Raw genomic sequence first — 19,854 nt, 5'->3', positions numbered from 1 at the left:
AGGATCCCAGTTCAAGCCCCTGGCTCCCCACCTGCAGGGAGGATGCTTCACAAGTAGTGAAGCAGGTCTGCAGGTGTCTAGCATTCTCTCCCCCACTCTATTTCCCCCTCTTCTCTCACTTTCTCTTTGCCCTATCCAACAACAATAATAACAGCAGTAAAAAACAAGGGCAACAAAAATGGAAAAGGTGGCCTCCAGGAGCAGTGGATTTATAGTGCAGGCACTGAGCCCCAGCGATAACCCTAGAGGAGAAAAATAAAAAGAAAGAATTGTATTTCCTAAGAATAAAGTAAGAGCACCAATGTGTTTTTCAGTAACTTCCATGGAATTAAAACACTTGTCCATTTTTCTCAAGTCTTGAATACTTTGACATGTAAAATAAACATGAGACCGTATTTCCTTCTTTGAATTATTAGTATTATCTTTATTTATTTATTTATTGAATAGAAACAGCCAGAAATCGAGAGAGAAAGAGAGACAGAGACACCTGCAATTCTGCTTCATCACTTGTGGAGTTTCCCCCCTGCAGGTGGAGGAGACCAGGGGCTTGAACCTGGGGTCTTATGTATTGTAACGTGTGCGCTCAACCAGGTGCGCCACCATGCTGGCCCCTAGATTTCCTTTTTTATAAACTAGCTATCTAGGAACATCACCCCTCTGGTAATAAGCTTGTGGAAATTCTATGAAGGCATCTTGAGAAAGTCTCGTTGAGGGAGAGGGAGTGAAGCCAATATTGAGCTCTTATTCAGTCTTTAGTTGCTTCAAGAGTATTTATATGGACGGAGGGTAGATGGCGTAACGGTTATGCAAATAAACTCTCATGCTTGAGTTTCAAGCCCTTGCACCACCATAAGCCAGAGGTGAACAGTGCTCTGGTAAAAAACAAACACACACACACACACACACACACACACATATATATATATACACATATATATATATATATACATATATATATATATATGTCATCTTTCCACCATATTAGCTCTTTTAATTACTTTTTTGGCTGATCCCCCATGCCTCTTCCCTTCGTTGTATACTGAAGTGATAGAATCCAGGTCAGTTCTTACTAGACTGACAACAGAATGTAAGTGGTCATATCTATAAATTCTGTTCATTTAAATTATAGTAATAAATATATATACTGAGGGCTGGGCAATGGAACACCCAATTAAGCATACATAGTGCGTGCACCAGGACCTGGGTTTGTGGTCCAGGAGGTGGCGCAGTGATAAGGCTTTAGACTGTCAGGCATGAGGTCCTGAGTTCGATCCCCAGCAGCACATGTGCCAGAATGATATCTGGTTCTTTCTCTCTCCTCCTATCTCTCTCATTAATAAATAAATATTTTTTTTAAAAAAGGAGGTTCAAGCCCTCACTCCCCACCTGCAGGGGGGATGCTTCACAAGCAATGAAAAAAAGTGCATAGGTGTCTATCTTTCTCACTCTGTCTTCCTCCCCCCTCTCAACTTCTCTGTCTTATCAAATAAAATGGAAGGGGCGGGGGGAAGGAGGGAGTGGGAATGGCCATCAGGAGCAGTGGATTCATAGTGTCAGCACTGAGCCCCAACAATAACCCTGGAGGCACATATACATATATTGGAAATCTCCCCCATCCATTTCTCCCCAGTGATGTACTGGCTTAGTTTCATAGATAACCATAGCACTTTGAAGTAAGGCTAATCTTTTGCATTTTTCCCATTTTGCCTGCAGGGGGGCATGGTTACCTGAGCAGTGATAAGGATTTACAAAGTTGCATTTAGTCCTACTGAAATCTAATCCCCTCCTTCCCTGCAGAATTGTAGTTGTATCAGAGAAGGTTTTAATTTCTTGATTTTTATCTTTCCCTTTCTACAGTGACCCTTTGTTTTCTGCTCAGCGCCTCCCCCCTCATGGCTACCCCTTGGAACACCCATTTAACAAAGATGGCTATCGGTATATTCTAGCTGAGCCTGATCCCCATGCCCCTGACCCTGAGAAGCTTGAACTTGACTGCTGGGCAGGAAAACCTATTCCTGGAGACCTCTACAGAGCTTGCTTGTATGAACGGGTCTTGTTAGCACTACATGATCGAGGTATGTAAGATAATAATGTTCACGTCATGTCCAGTGTTACATTGAACTGTTATCATCAACTTTGTCCACTGTAGAATTCAATATATGTCAGTCTATTACTATTCTCCCAGCTCCCACCTTTAACCATTGTGTGTGTGTGTGTGTGTGTCTTTTAAGCTTTCTATTTCAAACTTAAAAAAAAAAAAATTTTAATATTTATTTATTTTCCCTGTTGTTGCCCTTTTTTTTTAATCATAATTTTTGTTGTTTTTGATATTGTTGTTATTGGATAGGACAGAGAGGAATAGAGAGGAGGGGAAGACAGAAGGGGGAGAGAAAGACAGACACCTGCAGACCTGCCTTACCGCCTGTGAAGTGACTCCCCTGTAGGTGGGAAGCCAAGGGATCTAACCGGTCTATTTCAAACTTTTAAAAATGCAGCCTGGGGAAATGAACTCAGTGTTTTATACTGCTGAACAGCCTCCTGGACTAATTTTCTTTCATTTTTATTTGGGAGAAGGGAGAAAGAGATAACTCTATACCATTTCACTAGCCATGGGACTCTCAGTGCTATCCTATAACACTGGCACTCAAACCCAGGGCTTCAACTATGGTCAGGTTCATGCTCTACTAGGTGATATATCTTCTGATCTGACAATGACATTTTATAAGTATATTAGTTACTTGTCATTAAAACCCTCAAGGAGGGTTTGTCTGATTTTTGTTGTGGTTAGACTGGGATTATGCAATTTTGAAAGAATTCCACAGAAAAATGAGTCCTTCTCATTGAATTTCTCATGGATGAGATGATAAACTTTCTTTTTTTTTTTTTCTCAGTTTTCCACGTAACAGTACAACCCCCACTAGGTGAGAGGATAAACTTTCTGTTGTGACCATGATTATTTGGCTAACGTGCTTTCTGCTGACTTTCTCCACTGTTTTTCCCTTTGTAGTTAATAAATATTTGGGGGAAGATATTTTGAAACTGCCTGGTGATTCTTTTTTTTTATATATTTATTTATTTTCCCTTTTGTTGCCCTTGTTTTTTATTGTTGTAGTTGTTGTTGTTGTTGATGTCGTTGTTGGATAGGACAGAGAGAAATGGAGAGAGGAGGGGAAGACAGAGGGAGAGAGAAAGATAGACACCTGCAGACCTGCTTCACCACCTGTGAAGCGACTCCCCTGCAGGTGGGGAGCCGGGGGCTCGAACCGGGATCCTTATGCCAGCCCTTGTGCTTGGCGCCACCTGCGCTTAACCCGGTGCGCTACCGCCCGGCTCCTGATTCTTTTTTTTTTTTTAACCAGAGCACTGCTCAGCTCTGGCTGGTGGTGGTACAAGGGGTTGAACCTGGGACTTTGGAGCCTCAGGTATGAGAGTCTCTTTGCATAACCATTATGCTATCTACCCCTGCCCAACTGATGATTCTTTATGTACTTATTTTCATCTCCATATAATCTAGTCAATCTTATGTAAATGTCAAATTGTAGATAATTGTGTCATTATTAACTGATCTACCAATATTTGTAGGCCATATTTAATTTTGTTGTTTAATACAATCTAGCTTGTGACCAGCAGGATATCTCATTTGAGAGATGCCTATTTTGCTGTGAATGTAACCCAGATCCTGTATGTTTGTGACTCTGGAGGAAGCTTTTTTTCCCCCCTTTCTTTTTTAGTGATTTAATAGTGATCAACAAGATTGTGGGATAAGAGGAATCCAATTCCACACAGTTCCCACCACCCGAGTTCTACATCCCATCCCCTCCATTGGAAGCTTTCTTATTCTTTATCCTTCTGGGAGTATGGAACCCCCCCTCCAGCCTTGAGGTATATAAAGCAAGTAATAATTTTATAGTGAAGAAACCTGGAAGGCACTGCTTTAACCAAAGGATCAAAAAAAAATTTTTTTTTAATTAGGGGAACTAATGGTTTATAGTAAATACAGTTGTTGGTACATGTGTGAAACTTCAGTTTTCTGCAAAACACTCTCACCCCCAGCCTAGGTCCTCCTCCACCATCTTGCCTCAGGTCCTGATAACCCTTCCTCCAGAGTCCTTTACTTTGTTGCAATGCACCAAACCCAGTCCTAGTTCTGCTTTGTATTTTGCTTTCTGTTCTTATTTCTCAACTTCTGTCTATGACATCATCCCATATTCATCTGAAGGATGAGCATTTATCATTTTCACACATGCTTACTAGCATGACACAGTGAAAGGCCCAGCATTACCTCAGTGGAGGGACATTTTGACAAACAAAAGTGAGCAGTGCTCTTAAAAATGTCAAGGTTATGAAAAGACTTAAAACATCTTATATTGGAAGAGACTGAAGACAGGTGATAGCCAAATAAAATGTTGATTCTTGAAATAGATTCTGGACTAGTTAAGGGATATTATTTGGATAACTCATTTAACTTGAAAATGATCTAGGGACAGTGAAATGGCTCACTTGGCTAGTGTTGAATTGAGCCCCCTGTCCCCACCACATTGAAGGAAGCTTTGGTACTGTGGTCACTGTCTCTTCCTCTCTGTCTCTATCTAAAAACAAAAGAAAACAAACAAGTAGAAACTAAAAAAAAAAGTTATCTATAGATTAGTTTGTAGTATTAGCATAGTATCCACATTAATTTATTTCTTAATAGTATTATGATTATAAATGTTGTTAAAATTTAGGGAAACTGAGTGAAGGGCATCTTAGGATTCTACTATTCCTGAAATTTTTGAAAGTGTTTCCATGGTCTGGGAGGTAGCATAGTGGATAAACCATTAGACTCTCAAGCATGAGGTCCTGAGTTCCAGTCCCTGGCAGCACATGTACCAGAGTGATGTCTGGTTCTTTCTCATGAATAAATAAATAATTTCTTTAAAAAAAAGTGTTTCCAAAAAAAGTGTTTTTAAAAGATGATTTATTTTAAACCAGGGTCTAAATGAATTGCAATTTGCTAGTTATATTTTAGGGACTAGACAGCATAGTTAACTTTAACCTATCACCTTAAATATACTATATTTAAAAAAAAAACAGCTTATTTAGCAGCTGTCATTCTTGCCCTTTAAACTCCTGAATTAATATTTCAAATTATTTTTTGTTTTATTAGTGATTTAATGTTTATTTATAAAGTTGTAAGATAATATAGGTATAATTCCATACAGTTCCCACCACCAGAATTCCTTGTCCCACCCCTCTATTAGAAGCATCCCTATTCTTTTTTTTTTCAATTTATTTTTAATTTTTTATTAGCTTTATTTATTGGATAGAGACAGCCAGAAATCGAGAGGGAGGAGGTGATATATAGAGAGAAAGACAGAGAGACACCTGCAGCACAGCTTCACCACTTGCAAAGCTTTCCCTCTGCAGGTGGGAGGACCGGGGGCTCAAACCTGGGTCCTTGAGCACTATAACATATGTGCTCAGCCAGGTGCACCACCACCCACCCCTCTTTTTTTTAAATATTTTATTTATTTTAATGAGAGATACAGAGGGAAGAGAGACCAGAGCACTGCTTAGCTCTGGCTTATGGTGGTGCTAGGGATTGAACCTGGGACCTTGGAGTCTCAGGCATGAAATTCTCTTTGCATGACCATTATGCTGTCTTCCCAGCCCAAAGCATCCCTATTCTTTATCCTTTTGGAAGTATGAACCAAAATTCTTTACTTAATTTTTTTAGGTGGGTTTTTAATTATCTTTATTTTATTTATTGGATAGAGATAGCCAGAAATCCAGCAGGAAGTGGGTAATAGGGAGACACCTCCAGCATTGTTTGACCACTCACAAAGCTTTCCTTCTGCAGGTAGGAGTGGGGTACTTGAACCCTGGTTCTTGAATATTGGTGCACTCAACCAGGTGCGCTACCACCTGGCCCCGTGAACCAAAATTCTTTATGGGATGCAGAAGGTGGAAGGTCTGGCTTCTATAATTGCTTCTCCACTAGACACGGGCATTGGCAGGTCGATCCATAACCCCAGCCTGTTTTTTTTTTTTTTTTTAATATTTATTTATTTTTCCCTTTTGTTGCCCTTGGTTTTTTTATTGTTGTTGTTATTGTTGTTGTTGTTGTTGTCATTGTTAAGACAGAGAGAAATGGAGAGAGGTGGGGAAGACCGAGAGGGAGAGAGAAAGATAAACACCTGCAGACCTTTACCACCTGTGAAGCGACTCCCCTGCACGTGGGGAGTCAGGGGCTAGAACCGGGATCCTTCCACGGGTCCTTGAGCTTCCACACAACTCCTTTTTTTTTTTTTTCTTTTTTTTTTTTTTAAGCAGAACACTGCTCAGCTCTGGCCTATGGTGATGCAGGGAAATGAATCTGGGACTTTGGAGCCTTAGGCATGAGAGCCTCTTTGCATAACCATTATGCTATGTACCCTACCCTGCCTGTTTCTATCTTTCCCTGGTGGGGTAGGGTTCTGGAGAGGTGAGGTTCCAGGAAGCATTGGTAAGGTCATCTGCCCAGGTAAGTCAGGATGAAACCATAGTATTAATATTTCTTTTTTTTTTTTTTTTTTTAGTTTCCCTTTTGTTGCCCTTGTTTTTTATTGTTGTTGCAGTTATTGATGTCATTATTGTTAGATAGGACAGAGAGAAATGGAGAGAGGAGGGGAAGACAGAGAGGAAGGAGAGAAAGATAGACACCTGCAGACCTGCTTCACCGCCTGTGAAGGGACTCCCCTGCAGGTGGGGAGCCAGGGGCTCAAACTTGGATCCTTAAGCCAGTCCTTGCGCTTCACGTCAAGTGCGCTTAATCTGCTGCGCTACCACCCGACGCCCGCCCAGTATTAATATTTCGAACTCTTCACCTAATTATGACTATTGTGTTCTTTTCCTGGAGTGTCATGGACTAAAAAAAAGGGGGGGTTGTTTGATTGATTGGTTGGGAAAAAAGAGGGCATATGATGCCAGGGACTTAACTCAGGACTCCATTTTTACAAATCTAGCCCTTCATTGCTGCCCCACCTCCTTCACCACAGGACTTGTTTTTTGTGGCAGTTATCTCAAGTCAAATGAGTTTGAGGCCTTTGTTTTCATCACTGTCATTGCAGCTCCCCAGTTAAAGATCTCTGATGACCGGCTGACTGTGGTTGGAGAAAAGGGCTACTCAATGGTTCGGGCTTCTCATGGGGTACGGAAAGGCACCTGGTATTTTGAAATCACAGTGGATGACATGCCACCAGACACTGCAGCCAGACTGGGTTGGTCCCAGCCTTTAGGTAAGCTAGGGCTAAAATATGAGCGCTGAAGCAAGTTGAGGGATATAGATAGACCAACTGGTTAAACTTCCAAGACTTTGATGCTTACTGGATTTTATGCATATAATTCAAGTACATATAATTATGCATATAATTCAGGTACATCAGTGGTTTGTAATTCCTAGAAATGTTTTAAATATTCTTGACTTTTGAGAAACTATTTGTTAAATAAATTTAACTGTAAGCAACTTTACAAAATTGACCCAGAGCTAATTAGAAGAATCTAGAATCTTTTCCTTTAGCTAATCAGATGACTTGCAGCCCTCTGACTTCCTATATGTCTGTTTATTGACACAGGTAATCTTCAGGCTCCTTTAGGTTATGATAAATTTAGCTATTCCTGGCGGAGCAAAAAGGGAACTAAGTTTCACCAATCCATCGGAAAACACTATTCTTCTGGCTATGGACAGGGAGATGTCCTGGGATTCTATATCAATCTTCCTGAAGACACAGAGACAGCCAAGTCACTGCCTGATACTTACAAAGATAAGGTAAGTTTGTGTGAGAGACTCATGGATATGAAGACTTGTGACAGCCAGTGCCTACAACTGTGGACATTTTGTTCTGAAAAGCTTAAAGACATAACTAATCTGAAGGAATTTAATTTGGGGGACTGGGAAATAGCTTATCTGTTTCTTTCTTTCTTTTTTTTTTTTTTTTTCTTTTGTTATTGGCTAGAGACAGAGAGAAATTGAGAGAGAAGGGGGAGATAGAGGGGAAGAGAGACAGAGAGATACCTGCAGACCTGCTTCACCGCCTCTGAAGCAACTCTCCTGCAGGTGGGGAGCCGGCGGTTTGAACCGGGATCCTAACCGGTCCTTGCGCTTTCCGCCACATGCGATTAACCCGCTGCACTACTGCCCAACTCCCTACCTGTTTCCTCTTAACCTGTTACAGAGTATACACTTTACCATGCATCAAGGCTCAGTTTCAAATCCCTGGCACCACATAGAAGTGAGATGCACTGGGAAGTGCCAGGAGTGGTGGCCCAGTGCTGTGACATCTCTCCTCTCTTTCTGTTTTTATCTTAATTTTAAATGGAAGAGAAGAGTCTGCTTAGAAGCAGTAAGATCACACAGTTGCAAAACGAGCACCTTTTTTTTTTTTTAATCTGTGTCTAATGGTCCAGGAGATGATGTAGTATATAAAGCACTGGACTCTCAAGCCTGAGGTCCTGGGTTCAGTCCCTGGCAGCACATGTACCAGAGTGATGTCTGCTTCTTTCTCTGTTTCTTCCTATCTTTCTCATTAAAAAAAAAAAATTAGTATCTGAATGTCTGTCACCTAGACTCATTAATGTGCTGTCCATTCATCTTCTACCCACCTCTTCATTCATCCATCTTTTTTAAAAAAAATATTTTTATCATGGTACAAAGTGCAAGGACTGGCAGCAGGATCCCAGTTTGAGCCCTCGGCTCCCCACCTGCACAAGAGTTGCTTCACAGGCAGTGAAGCAGGTCTGCAGGTGTCTGTCTTTCTCTCCTCCCTCTGTCTTCCCCATCTATCTCCATTTCTCTCTGTCCTATCTAACAATGACGATATCAATAACAACAACAATAATAACTACAACAACAATAAAAACAAGGGCAATGGAAGGGTAAATAAATATAAGAAATATATAGTTTTATTTATTTATTATTGGATAGAGGCAGAGAAATTGAGAAGAGTGGGAGAGATAGGAAGAGGAAGACAGAGAGACACCTGCAACCCTGCTTCACTACTTGTGAAGCTTTCCCCCTACAGGCAGGGACCAGGGACTTGAACTTGGGACCTTGTGCACTTAACCAGGTATACCACCGCCTGGCCCCTCCATCTTTTTTTTTTTTTTTAATTTATTTTCCCTTTTGTTGCCCCTGTTGTTTTTATTGTTGTAGTTATTATTATTGTTGTTGTTGTTGTTAGGACAGAGAGAAATGGAGAGAGTAGGGGAAGACAGAGGGGGAGAGAAAGACAGACACCTGCAGACCTGCTTCACCACCTGTGAAGCGACTCTTCTGCAGGTGGGGAGCCGGGGGACATGAACTGGGATCCTTACTCTAGTCCTTGCGCCACATGCGCTTAACCTGCTGCGCCACCACCAGACTCCCCATCTTTTTTTTTTTTTAATGCCTCTTGTAGAAAGAATATTGCAGATGTAAATACACTTCACTCCTAAGTACTATGTGATGCATATCACTAACTAAAATTCAACCTTCAATTTTTTTCTTTTGATTTAAAATGGACACAGTATAAAACAGACACATTTTAAATACAGATTTATTGAGTTTTGAGTTTGATTTAGTGCTCTACCTAGAGCACTGCTCAGTTGTGGCTTATGGGGGTATTAGGGATTGAACTTGTGACATCTGAATCTCAGGCATGAAAGTATGTTTCATAAAACACTGTGCCATTTCCCCAACCTGCTTACTTGCCTTTCTTTCTTTCTGCTTTTTTTTTTTTATGATTTATTTTAAGGCTTATGAAATAGCTCATTACTCAGTTTCAAGTCTGGCACACTGAAGGTAGCTTCAGTACTGTGGTCTCTGACTTTCTATCTTTGCTTATCTGGCTCTAGAAAAATGAAAAAAAAATTTTTTTTTCTTTTATTTATAAAAAGGAAACACTGACAAAACCATAGGATAAGAGGGGTACAACTCCACACAATTCCCATCACCAGAACTCCATATCCCATCCCCTCCCCTGATAGCTTTCCTATTCTTTGACGCTCTGGGAGTATGGACCCAAGGCCATTGTGGGATGCAGAAGGTGGAAGGTCTGGCTTCTGTAATTGCTTCCCCGCTGAACATGGGCATTGACAGGTTGATCCATACTCCCAGTCTGCCTCTCTCTTTCCCTAGTGGGGCAGGGTTCTGGGGAATTGGAACTCCAGGACACATTGACTAATCATGAACCTAAAGGCTGGAATAGTGCAGATGAAGAATTGGGGGGGGGATCTCCATTTTGTAGATAGCTAGTAGGCATATTTTAGTTATATTCCGCCCATGACTATACTAGTTGTTTTTTTTCCCTGAACCTGACATCTGATATGCAGGTAGAGCCTAGTTATTGTCTAGGGAGATTATGTCATGGCTGGAAAAAGGACCAGAAAGCTGGATCAGGGAAGAGAGTAGCTCCCAAATATGGAAAGGAAAAAAGTATTTTTTTAAAAAAAAAGATTCATTTCACGTGAGAGACAGAGACTAGAAAACTACTTCAGTGTGTGGTGCTAAGACCAAATTCAGTGCCTTATACACGTAAGCCCTGGTCTGAGTCACCACCCCATCTATCCGTGTGTGTGTGTGTGTGTGTGTGTCTGCTATACAGAGGCTTCAAACATGTACAATCATACCACTTTCATCCCCCAGACCAACTTTCTCATGGTTTTTTATTTCAGAAGATATAGAGAGGGAGAGGGAGATGGAGAGACACACAGAGAGAAAGAAACACCACAGTACAACTTCACCATCTGTGCAGAACCCCTCTGCCCAGTGTACTGTGGTACTCTAACATAGTGCCAGGGTCTGAATCTGCGACTTCATGCATGGTAAGGCATGTGTCCAACCAGGTGGTCCCCTTCTGGTACTTTATAAGAATCACGGGAGTCAGGCGTAGCACAGTGGGTTAAGCTCACGTGGCGCAAAGTGCAAGGACCAGCATTAAGGACCCTGGTTCAAGCCCCTGGCTCCCCACCTGCAGGGGAGTTGCTTCACAAGCAGTGAAGCAGGTCTGCAGGTGTCTACCTTTCTCTTCCCCTCTCTGTCTTCCCCTCCTCTCTCCATTTCTCTCTGTCTTATCCAACTACAACAACATCAATAACAACAATAATAACTACAACAATAAAACGAGGGCAACAAAAGGGAAAATAAATATTTATAGAAAAAAAAAGAATCACATAGTCGTTCAAATCTAGCAAAGCTAACCTCAGATTTCTGTTGCAGAACCCAAGGTCTCAGTGCTACTTGTGGGGATCTGGCTTTTTAAGAAATGTTTCATGATGATGTAGTTGATACTTTAATGTTCCTTCCTCTCCCGCCCCCACCCCTTTTTCTCTTGGTTTTCAAGGCTTTGATAAAGTTCAAGAGTTACTTGTATTTTGAGGAGAAAGACTTTGTGGATAAAGCAGAGAAGAGTTTAAAGCAGACTCCTCATAGTGAGGTGAGTCACAGTCATGAAAGCGTCAAAACTTGAAGACCTTGAAGATTGAGATCAACCCCCTAATTAATAATAGTGAAGTCAGTGAGGCCCAGAGGGGGACTGGTACCATGTTGCTGCCATGGAGGGATTATGAGAATACTATAGAGAGGGGCTGGATGGTGCCACACTGAGTAAAGCACACATCACCATGTGTAAGGACCTGGGTTCAAGGCCCTGATCCCCACCTGCAAGGTAGAAGTTTCACAAGCAGTAAAGTAATGCTGCAGGTGTCTTTCTCCCCCCTCTTTGTCCCTCTCAGTTTTTCTCTGTCCTATCAAATGGAAAGGAAAAAAAGGAGCAGGAGCACGCCTGATTGAGAACCTATATTGCCTATTTGTAAGGTCCTGGGTTTCTTCCTCACTCCCCATCTGCATGGGGGAAGCTTCACACGTGGTGAAGTAGGTCTCTAGGTGTCTCTCTCTCTCCCTTTCTCTACCTCTCCATCCTCTCTTAATTTCTTTCTCTCCTGTCAAATAAAATAGAAAAAAAAAAAAAAAGACTTCCGGGGAGCAGTGGATTCATAGTGCCAGCACTGAGCCCAAGCAATACCCCAGGTGGCAATTAAAAAAAAAAAAAAAAGACTGGGAGCTGTGGTGCCATCATGAAGGACTGAACTCCATCCAGCAGTAACTGGTGGTAGTAGAATACAGAAAAAGGGGAGTTGGGGTAGCGCAGTGGGTTAAGCACACATGGTGCAAAGCGCAAGGACCGGCATAAGGATCTCGGTTCGAGCCCCCGGCTCCCCACCTGCAGGGGAGTCCCTTCACAGGTGGTGAAGCAGGCCTACAGGTGTCTGTCTTTCTCTCCCCCTCTCTGTCTTCCTCTCCTCTCTCCATTTCTCTTTGTCCTATCTAACAACGACGAAATCAATACCTACAACAGCAAAACAACAAGGACAACAAAAGGGAATAAATAAATATTTTTTAAAAAAGAATACAGAGAAGAAAAACAGTGACCTAATAAAATTTATACATAGGGCCAGCATTTATACATGCTCAGCACATCTGGCTGAGCACACGTGTTACAATGGACAAGGACCTGGGTTCAAGCTCCTAGTCCCCACCTGCAGGGGGAAAGCTTTGTGAGTGGTAAAGCAGGGCTGTAGATGTCTCTCTTTGTCTCTCTCTGTCTCCCCTATCTTGATTTCTGGCTGTCTCTGTCAAATAAATTTTTTTTTAATTAAAAAAAAAAAAAAAGAAAAACTATCAGATTCAAGCCTGACCCCCAGGACATGGGAGGAAACTTTGTTGCTCTGGTGTTTTTTCCTCTCTCTTTGTCTCTGAAAAAAGTCAGCCCAGCAGAGTGAAGCCTAAAGACATGAAAGAAGCTGTGGTGGGTGGAGGGGTAGGGGAGGAAGTCTTTATGTGTTCCAAGAAGTCAGAGATACTGGGTTGTCGCAAAAGTCATGGTGCAATTCTTGATATTCTTTTTTTTTTTTTTTTTTACCAGTATGGTAGTAGGCCATCTAAAGCATTATTTTCTTTTTTAGTTTGTTCTGTTTTTAAGTCCTGAAATAAATCCGTGACTTTTGTTTCAGATAATATTTTATAAAAATGGTGTCAATCAAGGCGTGGCTTACAGAGATATATTCGAGGGTGTTTACTTCCCAGCCATCTCACTGTACAAGAGCTGCACGGTATGTATCTTCTGTCAGGAACAAAGCTTGAGGGAGCGAAATAATAATGAAATGGAAACTTTTAATAAACAGGATATAGAAACTCTATTTACAAGGTAGTATGTTTGGAAACAGCAAGCATATCTCTAATGAATGAATATCTAAAACTTTATGATATTTAGAAGTAGTCCTTAGGATAAAATCAGTAATTTCAATACAAATACAAAAGTGCTGTTAATAAAAGGTAGTTCAATGAATAAGTTAAAAACACCTGTAGGGAGTGGGGCGGTAGCGCAGCAGGTTAAGTGCACATGGTGCAAAGTTTAAGGACCGGTTGGAGCCGCCAGCTTCCCACTTGCAGGGGAGTCACTTCACAGGCGGTGAAGCAGGTCTGCAGGTGTCAGTCTTTCTCTCCCCCTCTCTATCATCCCCTCCCCTCTCCTGTTCTCTCTGTCCTAACAATGATGACATCAATAATAACAACAACAATGAAAAACAACAGGGGCAACAAAAGGGAAAATAAATATTTTTTAAAACCCTGTAAATATATTATTAGTTGTGATTTAATGCACTTATGTATTATATAAACAGATTTAGTATGTACCGACTTTTTTCTTTCAGCTTTTTTTAAAATATTCCCTTTTGTTGCCCTTGTTTTTTTTTTAATTGTTGTAGTTACTATTGTTGTTATTGATGTCGTCGTTGTTAGATAGGACAGAGAAATGGAGAGAAGAGGGGAAGACGGGGAGAGAAAGACACCTGCAGACCTGCTTCACCACCTGTGAAGCGACCTCCCTGCAGGTGGGGAACCAGGAGCTCGAACCGGGATCCTCATACCAGTCCTTGCGCTTTGTGCCACCTGCGCTTAACTCGCTGCGCTACCGCCCGACTCTCTCTTTCAGCTTTTTTATTTTTAACTATCATAGTATATTTTATTTTAACTTCTGTCATTATCTTGTCAGCATAAGCATTTTTTAATATTTATTTTCCCTTTTGTTGCCCTTGTTTTTTATTGTTGTAGGTATTATTGTTGTTATTGATGTCATCGTTGTTGGATAGGACAGAGAAATGGGAGAGAGGAGGGGAAGACAAAGAGGGGGAGAGAAAGATAGACACCTGCAGACCTGCTTCACCGCCTGTGAAGCGACTCTCCTGCAGGTGGGGAGCCGGGGGCTCGAACCAGGATCCTTATGCCCTTCCTTGTGTTTCATGCCACGTGCGCTTAACCTGCTATTCTACCGCCCGACTCCCAGCATAAGCATTTTTAGTCACATATATTGATAATATCTTTGATTGTTTGGGTTGTTTATAATAATGACCTGCATTTTCTTAATAAAATTGAGTGGTGTTATTTTCATTAAAGTAAAAAAAAAAAAACTTGAGGGAGCGAGGTGGGTGGTGATGATCAGTGAACACTGACTGTGTTTCTGCTGTTCCTTTTTATTCTAAAAGTGATTGAGTCTTTTAGGAAATAATTCTTTAAATAAAAATCAGGGCAAGGGAGATAGCATAGTGATTATGCTAAAAGACTTTGATGTCTGAGGCTCCAAAGTCCCAGGTTCAATCTCCCACAACACCATAAGCCAGAGGTGAGTAGTGCTCTGGCAATAAATAAATATACAGTTTGTACGATGCAGTCAGTGCTGTTATTCAACAAAAAGGGTATAAATTATATACATGCATAAATCAAGTTGATGTTGTAGGTAGTAATACAGCCGTTCCTTATATTGATTTTTTAAAAATATTCCCTTTTGTTGCCCTTGTTGTTTTTTATTGTTGTAGTTGTTGTTGTTATTGATGATGTCGTCATTGTTGGATAGGACAGAGAAAAATGGAGAGAAGAGGGGAAGACAGAGAGGGGGAGAGAAAGATAAGACACCTGCAGGCCTGCTTCACCGCCTGTGAAGCGACTCCCCTGCAGGTGGGGAGCCAGGGCTCAAACCAGGATCCTTACATAGGTCCTTGGGCTTTGCGCCTTATATTGATTTTTTCAAAAAGTATCCCACATGAAGGGCATCTATTACTATAATCTTTTATCTTATTTTCTAATAACTTTTTTTTAGATTTTATTTATTAATGAGAAAGATAGGAGGAGAGAGCGAAGGAACCAGACATCCCCATCAGGTGGGGAGCTGGGGGCTCAAACTGGGATCCTTAACACTGGTCCTTGCGCTTCGAGCCAAGTGCGCTTAACCCGCTGTGCTACTGCCCGACTCCCAATCTTTTATCTTATTTTAAGATTTATTTACTTATGACATAGAAAGAACGTGAAAGTCTCTTTCAAACATCTCTCTGGCACATTCAATGTGAGGGATTAAATTTGGGACCTCATGTTTCTAAGGCACGTGCTCTAGACACCTGGCAGTGCCCATTTTTAACTAGAGGACTACTCAGCTCTGGTTTATGTTACTGCTGGGAATTGAACCTGGGGCTTCAGAGCCTTAGGCATTAAAGTCTTCTGCATAACCAGTATGTCTTTTCCATAACCAGTATGTTGTCTCCCCAGCCAATTTATTGGGGTTTTTTTCTGTGTGTGTTTGTTTTTTTGTTTTTTTGCCTCCAGGGTTATTACTGGGGTTCAGTGCCTGCATTTCGAATCCACTCTCCTGGAGGCCATTTTTTTCCTCCCCGTTTTTTGCCCTTGTTGTTACTGTTATTGCTGTTGTTGGATAGGACAGAGAAAAATTTGAGAGAAGAGGGGAAGGGAAAGACACCTGCAGACCTGCTTCACTGCTTATGAAGTGACCCCCCTGCAGGTGGAGAACCAGGAGCTTGAACCAGTGGGATTTTTGCAATGGTCCTTGCGTTTCGTGCCATGTGCATTTAACCTGCTGTGCTACCCCCTGGCCCCCAGCACTTTTTTTTTTTTTTTAAGGAGCCAGAGATAACTTGCCCAGTAGAGTAAAAGCCTTACCATACACAAGGATATGGCTCAAGCCCCAGTACCGCATGTGAACACCATGAACAGCACTGGGGAAAGCTCCACAAATGGTGTGGTGCTGTAGTGTCTTTCCTTCTCTCTCAAATGCAGTACTGCAGTAGTACCAAAAAAAATTTAAGTAATTTGAGAGATCAGAGGATATCTCATGAGGTATGCGTGCTTCTAACTATGAGCCAGGCTCTATATTTAAGCCCCAGAAACAAGGATCTCCATGGATGGTAGAGTGCTGCTATAGTGTCTTATCTCTCTCTCTCTCTCTCCCCCCTCCTTCCTCCCAAAAATAGTGAATGAAAAAATTAGCCCAGAGAGGCTGTTCAAGAATGACATTGTAATTGTATGATCCCTTAGTGGCACTTTTTAAATATATTTATTTATTTATTTTCCTTTTTGTTGCCCTTGTTGTTTTATTGTTGTAGTTATTGTTGTTGTTATTAATGTCATCATTGTTGGATAGGACAGAGAGAAATGGAGAGAGGAGGGGAAGACAGAGAGGGGGAGAGAAAGATAGACATCTGCAGACCTGCTTCACCGCCTGTGAAGCGACTCCCCTGCAGGTGGGGAGTGGGGGGCTCAAACCAGGATCCTTGAGCCAGTCCTTACGCTTTGCACCACGTGGGCTTAACCCACTGCGCTACCGCCCACCTCCCAGTTCATCACTTCTAGTAACATTGACCTATATAGGCTGTTCCAGTTGTATCCTGAATGTCACAGCTACATTAAAAAAAAAAAAGAAATTGCTAAGTTATGTCACATTTTTTTCACTAGTTTGTTATTTTTCTTGTCTGTTTGAATTGAATTTACACCAGGTTTCCATTAACTTTGGACCATGCTTCAAGTATCCTCCAAAGGATCTGACTTACCGTCCTGTGAGTACCCCTAAAAATGTCTTCATGCATCCTAAGTTGGTTAGTTCTTGCTGTGATTATTCCACTTTCCTCATTAACTCTTTCTTCTTCCTCCCCCAGATGAGTGACATGGGCTGGGGCGCTGTGGTGGAACACACACTGGCTGATGTCTTATATCATGTGGAAACAGAAGTGGATGGGAGGCGGAGCCCCCCCTGGGAGCCTTGACCTGGGCCCTCTTGCCTTGCAGACATGGACTTTCTGGGAAATAATATTTGGGGGGGGGTGGGCAAGTAGGGGGTGTTGGTTTTGTTTTTAACTGACTCAAATATTATCTGGAAGATGCTATAAGCACAGCATCTGCTTTCAGCCAGTAAAGGGCTGGGAGGAACTGGGAGAGGCCACCCTTTGACATGTTCCCCACTTTTGGCGACCCCTCTTATTTTATGTGCCAACCACGGCTGACCCTAGGATGCCATCAGCCACCTGTGAAACTGGTGCTGTGCCATGTATCCTACCAACTAGGACTTGCTCTTTTTTTTTTTTTTTTTTTTGAAGGAGTGAATGCTGTTACCCAAGAAACTAACTTATTTAATGGCATTTTTTTTTTCTGTCAGCACTGACTTTTTTTTTTTTTTTTTTATCTCCCCTGATTTCCAAGGAAAATAGTGGACCTATTTCTGAAAAACAACGGAAATCGGTGGCTATACATTCCAAATTGTCAAAAAACTCTTTCCTTTTGGTGTGGGTTTATTTTTTGTTAGTCATTTGAAATACATTTCTAAACACTGAGCTCTCTGAAACCACTGGGTCTCTGGAACTGTAATTGTGAAAGGAACTTGCTTGCAGCTTTAACCAATAGAAACTCTTCCAAATAAAACTTGCCTTCAAGTTTGTGTGAGGCTTTCCTTCCCTTTCAAGTTTTGTATGACAATGTCAGAAATGTGGGCAGTATGAGGGAGGAGAAGCCAGCACTAGAGGAGGCAGGTTGCTGTGTTATGTCAACCCCATTCCTGTTGCTTTAGGTCTTACCAACTTAACCAACTTTTTTCCTTTTTTTCCATCAGAGCACTGCTCAGCTCTGGTTTATGGTTTTTTGAGATTGACTCTGGAACCTCAGAGCCTTAGGCATGAGAGTCTTCTGCACTACCATTATACTATATCCCTTTACCCCAAACTTATATGGACCCTTTATCCTGTGAAAATCAGGCACTTATTATTATTATTATCTTTATTTATTGGATAGATACAGCCAGAAATCAAGAGGAAGGGGAGATAAAGAAGGAGACCGACAGGGGCCAGGTGGTGGTACACCTGGTTAAGCACACACATGACAGTGTACAATAACCCAGGGTTAAGCCCCTGGTCTCCACCTGCAGGGGGAGAGCTTCATGAGTGGTGAAGCAGGGCTGCAGTTGTCTCTCTGTCTCTTTATCTCTTCATCTCAATTTTTCTGTCTCTATACAATAATAAAAATATTTTAAGAAAAGAGAGAGTGAGAGACACCTGTAACACTGCTTCTCCACTAGCAAAGCTTTCCCCCTGCAGTGGGTGGGCCAGGGGCTCAAACCTGGGTCCTTGCACATTGTAATGTACACTCAACTGAGTGCATCACCACCCGGCCCCTAAAAATCAAATTCAAAGAAAGTAGAGTTTACAAAGGCTAGTGGGCTCCCTCTAGATCTTCTCTTTCAGCATGTTTGTTGATATGTACAGGTTGTCTTCCTGCCTTGCTTTTCTTCCTTTGCAATAGCTAGTGATTGAGAAAATATAGAAATGAACTTTTATGATCCTATATGACTTCCCTAGCTCCTTTTTTTTTCTAGTAGTAAAGTATACACTTGTTTAAAATTTTATTTCATATGAGATATATAGAAGAGAGTTTCACATGAAAGAGGTTCAAGCCCAGTTCCCACTGTATTGAAGGAAGCTCTCTGCTTCTAGTGTTTACCAGTGCCAAATATTTTTTAAACCTGGAATCTCTGGGGCTTCAAGCATGTTACTTTTGTACTATGATATGTCAGTCAAAGTTCAGGGCGCCATTAGGCTGGGCTAGCTTTGTGGCAGGAGACAGACGATCAGGGACACATGGCTGAGCGGAGAAATAGTATTTCTTTATTCACGAGCGAATGGTTCAAAAAACTAATCTAATCACAACCCCTTTCTGTCCTCCATCTCCTCTGGTGGCAGCGTCAGGAAGTACATAGGATAGGAGGTGGGGAGAAGCAAGAAGCGCGAAAAGGCAAAGATTAAACCAAAATCTCCGAAAAGGCAAAGATTAAACCAAAATCTCCCGGAGGCAGGGGGAATGAGACCAAACCAATGTAACAGAATGACCATGTAAATAGACCACAACGTCAAGCAATGTAACAGAAGGGATCCCAGAAGCAGAACTAGAAGCATACCAACAATAATATCTGTTTTTTAAGGTACAACCCAGCTTTTTTGTTTTGTTCACTCCATGCCTCTTAGTAGGAAACCTCACAAAAAAATCAGTTTGACTGCAGTTTGGAATTTCTGTTACTCCTAGACCTACCTATTCATTGTGGGTAGTCTTAAAGGGCAGACTTGGTTACAAAGCTTTGTTCAAACCATGAATTAGAATTTGAAGAGCTTTAACTAGGCAATATTATTTAGAGGAAGCTGGAGATAGTCTTTGCAATATAATTGACTCATATATGTTGCATACCACTCTCCATCTAAATTTTATTCATATTATTATTATTATTTTACCAGAACACTGCTCAGCTCTGGTTTCTGATGGTGCCAGTAATTGAACCTGGGGCCTTGGAATGCTAGCCATTCAAGTCTCTTTCATAAACACTATGCTATCTCCTAAATTATAAAATTAGATATTTGCATATTTGACTCTTAGAAATCAGAAGTTGTGGTCCAGGAGGTGGCACAATGCATAAAGCACTGGACTCTTTCAAGCATGAAGTTCTGAGTTCTCCTGGCAGTACATGTACCAGAGTGATGTCTGGT

The 19,854-nt window shown here is 41.5% G+C and overlaps 1 protein-coding gene across 6 annotated transcripts in view; it reads left to right on the top strand.

Moving 5' to 3' along the window:
• Positions 1–17,765, top strand: part of ASH2L (ASH2 like, histone lysine methyltransferase complex subunit) — a 36,185-nt gene extending 18,420 nt beyond the window's left edge. For all 6 annotated transcript variants that reach the window (XM_016185387.2, XM_007516698.3, XM_016185386.2 and 3 more), the window contains 7 exons: positions 1,858–2,075; positions 7,089–7,256; positions 7,593–7,786; positions 11,337–11,429; positions 13,006–13,104; positions 16,831–16,890; positions 16,990–17,765. In XM_016185387.2, coding sequence (XP_016040873.2) covers positions 1,858–2,075; positions 7,089–7,256; positions 7,593–7,786; positions 11,337–11,429; positions 13,006–13,104; positions 16,831–16,890; positions 16,990–17,097 — 940 coding nt within the window. In that variant the 3' untranslated portion in view covers positions 17,098–17,765. The remainder of the gene's footprint in view (positions 1–1,857; positions 2,076–7,088; positions 7,257–7,592; positions 7,787–11,336; positions 11,430–13,005; positions 13,105–16,830; positions 16,891–16,989) is intronic.
• Positions 17,766–19,854: the final 2,089 nt, after the last annotated feature.

The sequence above is a fragment of the Erinaceus europaeus genome, chromosome 2 (genome assembly GCF_950295315.1).
Source record: "Erinaceus europaeus chromosome 2, mEriEur2.1, whole genome shotgun sequence".
In the NCBI taxonomy this organism is placed as follows: domain Eukaryota; kingdom Metazoa; phylum Chordata; class Mammalia; order Eulipotyphla; family Erinaceidae; genus Erinaceus; species Erinaceus europaeus.
Note: the sequence above shows the minus strand (reverse complement) of the source record. Positions and strands in the feature narration are given on the sequence as shown.